This window comes from Lithobates pipiens, unplaced genomic scaffold, assembly GCF_037356315.1.
Source record: "Lithobates pipiens isolate NorthernLeopardFrog02 unplaced genomic scaffold, aLitPip1_a1.2 Scaffold_23, whole genome shotgun sequence".
Taxonomy (NCBI): domain Eukaryota; kingdom Metazoa; phylum Chordata; class Amphibia; order Anura; family Ranidae; genus Lithobates; species Lithobates pipiens.
In genome coordinates, this window is record NW_027507785.1 from 167,579,664 (window position 1) to 167,592,178 (window position 12,515).

Here is a 12,515-nt window from a genome sequence, read left to right on the forward strand (position 1 = left end):
GGATTAACAAACAAGCTAACTTTGAAACCCTTCCACCAAGCTAGACCCCTGAGGTCTTCACTAGGAGTCTCCTTTGGACCTAGTAGAGAAAAAAGAAAGTTAAATGCTGCCCCATGATGGGAGATGTTGTTGTCTTTATGTTTATTTTGTTTCCGTCCTGTCCAGGCAGATGGCGGGGGTCATCTTTTATGTGTGGTCTCCTGTGAGGAGACAGTAAAAATATATGCATACATGTACATAGAGTCTGCCTAGAATTTGGAATACTATAACTAAGATTTATTAAAATGTATTTATTAAATTACATTAAAAACAGCTTATCTTCCACACACATCCCCCCAGCAGTTTTCTACCCAATAAACTTTTTTGTAGAGATCCAAGCAGGTGCTAAAAAATGAAAGGTTTGATTATGCCTGTGTACATTTATTTAAAACCAATTTACTTTTTTGGTTGGTCCTAAAAATTACAGTAAGAAGTGAAGAATATACACTATGCACACTAGTCAGCCTTATTTATCAAGTATCTGTAAAGTAAATTTTTGATTGGACTCACAGCAAGAAACCACTTGCTCGCTGTTGGATAGTGTTTACATACATTCAGCTGTGCTGCAAAATACCAGAATAAAATGCTTGCCTCAGTTGGAGAAGAATCAACTAGGTCTAGTACAAGAACACCAAGAGGGAGGCTAGAGCACACACTGAACAAGACACAGTCAACTCTTTCCCTAATAATTCTTTTTTTATTATATGGGGGGGGGGGTTGGAGAAAGATGCTAAGCTGAGCATAATACAAAGGCCTGTACGATCATACACCGTTGCCCAGAAGCAAGCATTTTCTAAAGCTGGCCCTATACTAGAAGAATTTATTTAACCAAAAAAACAAAAAAGAAACACACACCACACACAACCAACATTTTGAAGTACTTAAGAACAACAGTCATAGTTACTATGTACTGATGATCATACAAATTTTTGACCGTAAATCTACTTAGTTGTATGGCCAGCTTACGTGTAATTCTCCTGAGCAAAAGTGAAGGAAAAGGGTATTTATCATGCGATAGATACATACGCGCACACGCACGCACGCACGCTTTGCCTCTATTTGAATGAGGTGTTTTACAAGGTAAGGGTTCACACATACTTTACGTCCACTATGATAAATAAGGCAGACTGACTCTTAAAAACACAACCTACCATCTCTCTCATGAAAAAAGCCATGGGATAGGAAATATATGTATCAGCTTTAGGCTTGTTCTGAGAAGCTAGGATTTATTTTCTTTCTTTCTTGACAACCTAGTACACTATTCCTGGCAAGTATTACCATGTTGCTTGCTAGCAGGATAACTTAAGCATGCAAAGGATTGTGCTGTTAAATAAATGATCAAGTTATTTATATTGAACTGTAATGGAAAGAATTCTCAAACGTGAGTAGGTTTGACATTTCAAAAACAAAAATTGCTAACGTTTTAAATTGCCGATGTTTCTGGTCTTCTAATTCAGAAAATTTTAACTCCATCTCTGAGCCAGTCCTTTCAGATGCATTAATCCAAAACTGGATGATCCTGAAGATTCCACACTATTATTATTCTGTTTTAGCAGTTAAAAAGACAAAGATGATGGCAACAATTAACTGTCCAACATTTAACCTTTACAGCCTTCTTTGATGTGCATTATATTTCAAAGCCACCAAAACCGGACATACAGAATAAGCATTACTGCAAACACTACAACAGCCGCCAGCTTGGCATAGGTGGATCGCATGTTCAGGTATTTTGCATCTTGGCGGTATTTTTTGGACAAACTTGACAAGTTGCTGGCTTTTGAATCCAGTGCTGCAGAATAAGAGACAATAGATGAATAGGCATCCAATTTAGCACACACATTGGAGAGGAAATGTACAGACAGGCCACAAAAATAAAATGAATGTATATCTTCTACTAGTATTAGAAATTTAAATACAAAACAGTAATAGGTAAATCTGAAATGAAAAATGGAATATAAAAAAGGAGACTGAGGCTATAAAACACACACCAATGAATACATTCCTAACTGTGCAACAAAGAATGATATAGAAAATAAGTAAAAAGTGTGTGATGTGGATTATGCAATGGGGTTGATTTACTAAAACTGGAGTGCGCAAAATCTGATGCAGCTGTACTTGTTAGCCAATCAGCTAGAACTGCAAAAAGGGTGAACTGTATAAACCGATCACAGGACAATTTTATGGGACAGTTTATAGAAGCCCAACAAAAATGATGCTCTGCTGGACCCGTTAATCTCCAGCAATAAGGAGATTAGGAGATTGGAGTGTGGAGAATAAGGAGACTTTAGCAAACAGTACATGACTGGCTCTTTAAATGTGATTGTTAACCCACTTTTATTAAATGCTGCCATCCTCACTGCACCATTATAATAACTGTCTAAAAAAAAAAAAAAAAAAAACACACACAACAACCACACACCCCTGCAGGATTGGACCTGTATGAGCTCCGCTTCTGCGCTCAGCCGATTGCTCTCCAGCTCACAGCTCCAGCTGACATCGAGGGAGAAAGGAGGGGGGGGGAGAAAGGGGGGGGAGAAAGGAAGGAGACAAGGACAAATCAGCTGAGTGGCGGGAGCGGAGCTCATACAGGTCTAATCGTGCAGTCTCTTACAGAACACAGGGACAATTATTATGATGCTGCAGAGAGGGTGGGAGCATTTAATAGATAAAATGAGAGCGGGGGGGGGGGGGGGGGGGGCGCAGGCAAGGGAAGAATGAGGAGTAGTTGAGATCATAATATGATTTTATGTTATAGAAATATAAATAGCCATCCCATAGTGGATAAATATTTAAAATTTTAATAGTGCAAGTGTCCAATGCTAACAATTGTACGTAAAAACTTAGAAATATCGTCATTTAAGGACACAGAACATAAATAGCAATGTTTTAAATGGATTTTATGTTGGTGCCCAGTAGCGGGGCAGAGTCCAGCATTGGTGTCTATGGATGCAAATGCTGGACTCGGGATCGTGCCCGCAAGGTAACCCCCCTGGGAGAGCGTTTCTCCTAGAGGGTTTTCTGATGTGGGGAGGAGCCGCCGAGGGGGACCCCAGAAGTCGAGGATTGGTGCCACTCTGTCCAAAATGAGCTGCACACAGTGGAGGCAAGTATGACATGTTTTTTTTTTTTTTTTAAATAACAAAGTCTTTACAATCACTTTAAGGCAAATTCCCCCCCCCCCCAAAAAAAAACTCTACATTTACAGCAAACATATTTACTGTATCAACGTTTTAGCCCAAATCTGGCTATTTAGTTTACCTATTCAGCAAGCTGTCTCCACTATGGACCTGCAAGTACAACTTGTATAGTAGTAAATAGATTTGTTGATTTTCTAAAGTATCACATACAAGAGTATTGCCTAGAGCAGTGTTTCTTAAACTGTGTGCCGCGATTGCAAGTGTGTAGTGGGATCACTCATGTTGTTCACTGGGCTCAGCGGTAGCTGTGCCGGCGCCACACCGCAAGACTCCATGGCTCCAGTCTTCACCGCTGATCACAAAAATTGTTAAATCTTTTCAGGTGTGCTGGAGACATTCGGAGACACTTGCACTTGGGTGTTTCCGATCGGCTCTGAGTGTCACCGGCGCCCCCGCACATCTGGCCAAATGCAGTATTGCACACCCCAGAGGCTTGAATCATGCTAGTTTTCAAGTTAAAAAAAAATAATAGCTCCTATTGGATAATGATCGCAATCCGAGGTATTACTGTATCTCTCTTTGTGCTGGGAGTGCACCACATGGAGTGCTCCCTGCAAAAGATACTAGGGTTGGACCGAAAGACCGAGGCCCCGTACTAACAATCGGGACCCAGAATTTCCAATTCCAGGTCACCTGATCACTGTGGTAGCCACAGTGACCAGTCACAATGAAGCCCACCCCTGTGTTTCTCTCTCTGTGCCTGGAGAGAAAGCATCTCTCTTTCCTTGCAGAGAGGAAAAAATAAAGAAAATAACAAGAAAAAATACCTAGATCAAAGTTTAACCCCTTCCCACCGAGCGTACGCAGATGTGCGTACTCGGTTTCCGGGGGTTATACCGGGATGATGCCCGCACCTGCAGGCATCATCCCGGTACCGTTTTTTCACAGCGGGCGATTGGCTTTCCAGCCATAACAACCTATGCGGCTAAAAGCCGCTCGGCTGTTATGCCGGAGGAGCGGGAGGGGACGTCCCCCCCTCCTGCCGCTCTTACCGGTGCTTCCGCTCAATCGGGAGCACCGATGCACAATCCGATGCCTGCAGCTGCTGGGCAGGGACTGGAATGAAGCCGTAAGTGGCTTCATTACAGTCTCCCAATAGTAAACACGGAAGCGACGTCATGACGTCACTTCCCGTTTACCGGGCTGCCAATGGCACCGGATTTAAAAAATATATACAGTATTCAGAGTCGCCAAAAACGGCGATCTGAATACTTTGAAGTGTAAAGGAGGGATCGGGGTCTTTTTTTTAATTTTATTTTTATTTTTTTTAAAGCAATTTATTCATTTTAAAATAAATTTAAAAAAAAAAAAAAAATCTTTAAAGCATCCGCCGTCCCCGCGAAGCAAAGAAAACGCATACAGAAGTCGCGCCCGCATATGCAATTGGTGTTCAAATCACACATGAGGTATTGCCGCGATTGTCAGAGCGAGAGCAATAATTCTAGCACTAGACCTCCTCTAACTCTAAACTGGTAACTGTAAAAAAAATTTAAAGTGTCACCTATTGAGATTTTTTTAGGTACCGTAGTTTGGCGTCATTCCACGAGTGCGTACAATTATAAAGTGTGACATGTTTGGTATCTATTTACTCGGCGTAACATTATATTTCACATTATGCAAAAAAATTGGGCTAATTTTACGGTTTCGTTTTTTAATTCATGAAAGTGTCCCTTTTCCCAAAAAGTTGCGTTTAAAACACTGCTGCGCGAATACCATGTGACATAAAATATTGCAACAATCGCCGTTTTATTGTTTAGAGTCTCTGCTAAAAAAATATATATAATAATGTTTGGGGGTTCCAAGTAATTTTCTAGCAAAAAAATATGGATTTTAACTTGTAAACACCAAATGCCAAAAATAGGCTTAGTCATGAAAGGGTTAATCTAGGTTAGTGATTGGGTCAAGTAAGGGTCTAAGGTCAGGGTCAGTATATTTTGGGTGGGAATTTTTTTCTCTCTTTTAACTACTTCCATACCGGGCCTATTCTGGCACTCCCCTCCTACATGTAAAAATAATTTCTCCGAACCCCCAAACATTATATTTGTATTTTTAGCAGAGACTCTAGGGAATAAAATGGCGGCCGTTGCAACTTTTTACATCATACAGTATTTTATTTGCGCAGCAATTTTTCAAATGTGTTTTTTTTTTTGGGAAAGAAATACATTTTTGGCCCAAGGCTGAAAAGACCATTATAAAAAATAAAACGGTCTCAGCCTTAACAGCCGCGTTCCCGGCAACGTTTACTTCCGCTGGCCCGGGCCTCTGAAGGTCATAGAGATGACTGGGTCACCAGAAATCTTTATGCTCAACTTTCAGCAGCGGCCTTTTTATGCTCCGGCTCGCCGATCACACGGGCAAGCCAGATAAAGCACCGGAGGGCGTCGGGAGGAGGGGTGGGATTTCCCCCCCCCATCATCAAAGAAAATCAGGGAGATAGCCATAATTATTTGAAATACTACCAAATAAAAGCCCAACTTGTCCTGAAAAAAATAAAGAATAATCCACCTGGATACACAAAGTAGTTGCTGCAATCGGCTTGCTATGGGGGCACTCGGAAGAGAGGAGGAGCAAAGAATGCAGGCAGGAGACCCCAGAAGAGGTGCAAAGTGACTGTTCAGTGCAATGCAAAGTTAAGATCAATAGGCTTATCAAATTCTGGTTAAAGAACAATATTCAGAGTAATGATTCCTACTCTGAACGGTTCAAGGTTGTAAGACCGATTTCACACTGCTGCACAGGTCAATCCCAAGTTTTTGTGCCTTTTACCCACGGCTTTAGCCCTGGTCCCAAAGACTTTCTATTAGGAAGGCATTCTTTGGTGTGTTTTCTGAAAGGGCATCAAAAGTCCTGCATCACAAACTTATACATATGTAAGTGTACTTGGACAACTATTAAAAAGTCAAAACCATCCAACAATATTTTTGATGTTTCACATAAGCATACCTGAAAGCGCTTCTCCACGTAATAAGACTTCTTCAATGTTTGCTACCATGATTCTCTGCACATCATGTAACTCAGTGTTAATGGAGCCCAAGTTTCTTCTTGCTCGACTATCAATATAGGACTTTTTTGTCTTCTGAATGTAATTATCTACATAAATACAACACAATTAATCATCGGAATACTATTTTTATGGTAAGATAATGCAAAACCTGGACTAGATTTAGTTTAGATACTTGTAGTGTAACACTGGCCATACAATGATCGACTGCTGGGCTGGCCAAATTTCGATCTGTGTGTGGCTCCCCCAATAGACAGAATTTAATTGTCTGTTTGACTTCTGTTGAATTGACATGTTGGAAATTTTTCCATCCAAAAGCAGCTGCAGCCTAAGAGCCCCTCCATTTGTGTGGATGGAGGAATGAGTTTTGTTTTTTTGCCCCCTTTCACCTAGCGGACTGACCAGGGGTGGGGGGAATAAAAAAATAAAAATAAAAATGATGAAACGCTAATTTAGCAGGGTGGATTAAAAAAAAAAAAAAAAAAAAAAAAAGAGAATTATATATATATATATATATATATATATATATATATATATATATATATATATATATATATATATATATATATATATATATATATATATATATATATATATATATATATATATATATATATATATTCTGGATTTTTTTTTTTTATCTGTTTTTTTTTTTTTTTTATCAAATTCATTTTACTAAAATACTTTTAGCTAAATCTCTAAAGATAAATTTTCTATCCACAATACTTTAATATTTTCGTTTATTCAACATGAAATGGAGATTTATGTAGCATGAGGCTATATATTCTGCAAGATTTACATTTTTGGTAAACTCATTCAATGAATCCAACCTCTGCAAGCTGAGATAACATGCACTGCATTGATGCATTCACACAATTTCACAGTAACCATGAGATAAAACAAAGTTCAGGAATATTATTTTATCCCATTTTTTTTTCAAATCTATGTACACTACAAATTGTATGATTGAATCGGTACTGATATAACTGTTTTACTAACCTAACCATGTTCCTCACCTTGTTGTGTCACTGCAGCAAAACCAGCCGTCCCATTAAAGTGAATGGGACTGTTGGCGAGTCAGCAACGGGTCAGAAGAGGAGCCGCTGCCGAACAGAGATGACAGCTGACCTTTAAAAATTATAATTTAAATTGAGTTGATTTAAATCAAGCCTTTTTACTAGTGATTTAAATCAAATTCACCCTGTCATTTAGATATTCTAACTAACTGAATGTTGCTAGGCTGAAATGGTAGAACAAATGATTCAATCAAGTGGATGTATTTAGTAGGTACAAATCAAAGAAAAAAAGATATCAGATAGGATGGAAAATGCAATAGTTTATATGTAATTGTGTGGTTTATAAAGCAGTAGACTAATCCTAGAACAACTGTCTTTCCAAAATGTTTACACACAGAGTTATTGGACTGGATGTGAGTGTTGGGAGCTCTGAATGTATAAACTAGTTTCATATTTGGTTCCCACCAGTTGCATTATGTGTGGATTTTTTTCCTTGCAGTTTGCAATTGTCAGCAAGGTTTACTCACTCATTCATCTGCTTGGGATCTTCTACAAACTGTAGCACACACTAACAGCCAAGGGCTGACTTCACAGACATGCACTTGGCAGCACAAGCAGAATGTTAATTTAGAACATACACCATCTAAAAGGTAGCATATACATGCTCAAATTAAAGTGCATGTACACTCATTTTGTGCAAATAGGGCAAAAACACAAAAACAAAAGTCATTAGGCTATTACCTGTGCTGGTTGAATATTTTTCAATGATTTAAAAAGGTAAAATGTTGCATCTGGCCACTAGATGGCACAACATATCACAGGAATTTCTTATGACGCAGCACCAGATAGTGGCCAAATGCAGTACTTTCCCTTTTGAACCAATGAAAAACATTTGTGAAACATGGGGAAATAGCCTACTAGCATTCACTTTTTTGCCCAATTCACACAGAATTAATGTACATACAATTGCACAGGGCAAATTGCTATGCAAAATTTTTATTTAAAAAAATAACAAGTCATATTTTTACTTGTGCAGTTCAAGTTTTCCTTTTAGAATTTTTCACACATAAATATGCACTGCATACATGTGGAAAGCATATTCAAGGTTCTGGTAACGTTTCATATACATCCAAAATGGTATGTCTTTGCATACCAAAGATATGTCTGTACATCTGGTTATTTTATTCAATGATAGCATGCCCGTTTTTATAACTCACCAAACTCTATAAAGGAGTAAGGCCTTGATACAGTTGGTACCTTCTTCCCATGCTGCTCATCAAATTCATTGTACAAATCTTCTAAATAAGCAAATGCCAGCTTCTTCGGAAATGACATTTCACACAGTACGAGATAGCAAACACCTTTTTCAATTAGGTAACTGTAGGTTACAAAATATCAATTATTAATTTCCACATGGAGCAAAGTACAGTGCTGGAATGGAGCCTTTTGCCTTTACCAAATGTATTTTTCATTTTATACTCTGGGTTCAGTTTTGGTCCTTTTCATTGATGCACTCAGACTGCTCAGTGACATTCAAGGCAACTGCACCCTAAATGTGCTAAAGCTCTGCTTCTAAAATTATTTATGTAAACCAATCATTACAATAAGCACAGCAATATATCAAGGAAAACAAAAACGTAGTGCTACATTTGTTTTCCTTCGTATATGAATTTTGTCACATTCGTGTGTAGCAGCTTGGTTCACTTTTTTCATATAGGTTAGTGCAATAATATTCTTTGCATCATATCAAGAATGAATACAAATGAGGCTGCATTTTCAAGCAAAGCAATGGAAGTCTTTGGGATTTCATAAAGGGAACTACTGAGAAGTAAAACACCTTGTGAGAAGGTTCTGGTTGACATTCATTGCTCACCTTGTGTATTATGTAGTGCAGGGGTCTCCAAACTTTCTGAACAAAGGGCCAGTTAACGTTCGTCAGACTTTGAGGGGGCCGGACTGTGGCCAGTGGGAGCAGAAAATGCCTGGGCATCAATGGGAGTAAAGAACGTCTCTTCATTGGTATTGGTGGGAGGAATATTGTCCTGTTGTTGGTATTAGGGGAAGACATAGTGTCCCATCATTGGTGGTAGTGGGAAGAATAGGGCCCTGCAGTTGGTGTCGGTGGTGGCGGTGGGGGGAAATAGTGTCCCAACATTGGTGTCAGTGGGAAGAATAGTGAGTAGTGCCCCATTGTTGGGATCAGTGACAGGAAATATGCCCCATTGTGGGTGTAGAAGGAATAATACCCTGATCAGTGGGAGGAATACTGTCCCAGGGGCCTGATAAAGGCAAACAAAGGGCCACATCCGGCCCCAGGGCCGCAGTTCGGAGACCATTGATGTAGAAGATCTAGGGCAGATCTGAAACAATGAATTAGTATGCAGTTTGTGATTCAAGCTATGGCTCCTTTCCTCAATATGTTCTCATGTTGCTGCTTTAACTCATAAAAGAGTCTCTTTCATGTACTTACTGGAATGTCATGGCTCCTGACTCTAAAGTGCATCGCGTCGGTGACTGTTCATTAAGTTTTCGAAAAAGCTGCTTTGCTTGGTTCTGATACTGCTGCAAATCTCTTCCAGACTGTCAAAAACAAGACAGATTATGATTAAATACCAGTTTGGGATCCAAGCACTCCGGCCAGACAGCACAACAAGCTCACTAACATCCACCGAACCATCAGCAAAGCTTAACCAAAAACACAGCCTTCTGACTGGACAATGAAGGAACTGGAACACACATAAGGTTGCCACCTAGCCCTTTAAACCCAAACACATATGCATTACACAGGTTCTAAGGCTAATTGAATGCAGATAAGGCACCACATGAGTTTCATTACCACCTAATCAGCCACAGAACCTGTGTAATTCATGTGTGTTCAGGTTTGAAGGGATGAAGTGACAACCTTAAACACACTCCATTGTCAAAAATGACCCATTCAGCTGAATGAGGGTTCCCCACTTTTTTCCCTCACTATAGGCTTCTGATGCAGACTGTAAGGCTACATGCATGTGCACCTTACAGTCCTTTGGTGTAAAAGATGCCACATATTTCTGGCATACTGGGTGTCCAAGGCCTGCTGCTATGTGCCAACAGATGTGTAAAGAAGCATACCGAAGGTGCATTACGTCTGCGTGTGTGCTACTTTACACCAATAGCTGCATACAGCCACCTTCACCTGTTCATGTCTATGGGCAGCTGGACACAGCCCTAGGACATCCCAGACACCAGAAATATACTGCAAGGGCAAACATGTCCTGTCCACGTAGCCTGAACAGGCACGTCTTACCATTGTTACCTTTAGGAAGCCCAATAATATGCAGCCAGTACAGGAGTGTGAGCATGGAGACAGGAAGTGGACGGAAGAGCCTGCAGGAGATCAGCAACACTGAGATGCCACAAGGAATAAAATAATAATAATAATAAAAGGGGTGAAAACAAGCATTTCCAGAAAAAGAATACTAAAATGTATTGTGTTTATGTCACACCCGTGCTTTATGAAAGTAAATATCATGCAGGGCATATTTACCTTGAATTCTGAGGTACAGACATCTAATTGTGTGGACAGGAAGGTCTCCTCAGCACAATTGTCACAGATCAGTCCCAGTGAGTGCCAAGTATTCATGTCAGTCTCTTAGGAGTACAGGACAGTTCTGAACATACTAAAGCCAACTAGCATCCCCACTGTCTGCCATGATGGCAATCCAATGATACCTACCCAACACAGCGGGACATGTCACCTACAGCTGGACCCCCCCACAAGTCCTCGCCAATGGCAGTGTAACCACAACCCCCCGCCCGGTGCTCCCTACATACCTGCTCGTCCTCCTGCATTGAAGCTGCCAAAGGCAACCCGTCCGCCACTCGGGCGATCAACGTTAACAACACCATGTTGGTCACTGAAGTGTCTGTCAGAAATACAGCGATGAGTTGGCCGGAAGTGTTTCTAGCATGGCTCAGTAACGGTGGTTACTGTCCCCGGACTGCCTTGTAGCAGAAGAAACATTCCGAGACACAAAGGTTCCGGCATTGAGAAAGCACTCCCCAAACACCCCACCATAACCCTGTGTCTGCTCAGGTCCACATTGCCACTTTGTTTTATCCGTGTTAAATTTTTTACACACCAGAGCAAAAGTGTCCTTCATTTCCCTCATAGTGTATTTGTCTTTATGACTGGAGGTTTCCAGAGGAAGGGATAGCACCATGTGTAAGGCAATGTGTGAAATAATGGGCACTATCCTGCAACGCACAAAAATACGCAGACACGTCGCACAAAAGGGGAATAAGTACATTAGTACTCTTTACCCATTCCTACAGAAAGATAAAAATAAATAAAAAAATAAATGCCCATACCTTGAAAATGTAAGGCTCCATTCACACTAGCGCGACTTGTAATGCGACTTTGGATATGACAAGTCGCAGCCATTCTTTTCAGTGGCACCTTTTCAGATCGGTGAATCTGAAAGTCACAGCGATTTTGAAAAGGTGCTTGCACTACTTCAGTGTGACTTTTGATGTGACTTAGGGTCCTTTCACATTGACTTGTCCTTTCACTCCGCTTTGTTCAGCAGCGATTAATCCTCTGATCCCTGCTGAGCAGGTGGATGACAGGTCCGTCTCCGCTCACTGTGCCAAGATGGACCTGTCAAAGCCCCGCTGTCCTCTATGGAGATCGGATGAAAACTAACCACCTGTAATAGTGTATCCATCCGTCTGGATTTCAGACAGGATCAGATATCGGCAGATGTCAGCACACATGTCACAGCTGACATCGTCCTCTCCATAGGGCGGAATGCATACCTTCCAACTGTCCCTGATTTAGAGGGACTGTCCCTGATTTGGAGCAATGTCCCTCTGTCCCTTCTCATTTGTCCCTCATTTTGGTCTGATCTATATAGATGTATATAAAATGCACTTTTTATCTACCAAAAAGGGTTTCCCACCGCTAAACCTTTCATCTGATTTCTAAATTGCTGCATTTGTAGATTCCAAAAGCCAAAATAAAGGAATAGTAGTGGTAAAAAAACACTTGTGGAATTTAACAAATCTTATATTTTTGTACAATTCTCCTTTAAGAGGGTGTGGCAAGGGGTGTGTCCTATGCATGCATACTTTTGTTGATAGGTGTCCCTCATTCCCAACTCAGAACGTTGGGAGGTATGGGAATGGAGCATTCCGATCAGGTTTGCCTGTAAAACGGACAAGCAAACCTGATCGGAAATCCCCTGTAAAAGGAACCCTTAGATCTATTGAGTGTAAAGTCGA

General features: G+C 40.5%; 1 protein-coding gene across 1 annotated transcript; it reads right to left on the bottom strand.

Annotated features, from left to right (window-relative positions):
- Window positions 1-270: 270 nt before the first annotated feature.
- Window positions 271-11,229, bottom strand: SEC22B (SEC22 homolog B, vesicle trafficking protein). The gene is made up of 5 exons (XM_077452569.1): window positions 11,067-11,229; window positions 9,724-9,833; window positions 8,471-8,631; window positions 6,180-6,326; window positions 271-1,828 (listed from the first exon to the last, which is right to left on the bottom strand). The coding sequence occupies exons 1-5, from the start codon at window positions 11,139-11,141 to the stop codon at window positions 1,674-1,676; spliced, it is 648 nt and encodes a 215-aa protein (XP_077308695.1). The 5' UTR covers window positions 11,142-11,229; the 3' UTR covers window positions 271-1,673.
- Between the last annotated feature and the right edge of the window lie 1,286 nt (window positions 11,230-12,515).

Bases quoted from the DNA above. Each gene is read 5' to 3' on its own strand.
- SEC22B (XM_077452569.1), bottom strand. From the start codon at position 11,141: ATGGTGTTGTTAACGTTGATCGCCCGAGTGGCGGACGGGTTGCCTTTG. The intron at 9,834-11,066 runs GTATGTAGGGAG...TGTTTTTGACAG, and splicing joins CAATGCAGGAGGACGAGCAG to TCTGGAAGAGATTTGCAGCA. The intron at 1,829-6,179 runs GTATGCTTATGT...CTTATTCTGCAG, and splicing joins ACGTGGAGAAGCGCTTTCAG to CACTGGATTCAAAAGCCAGC.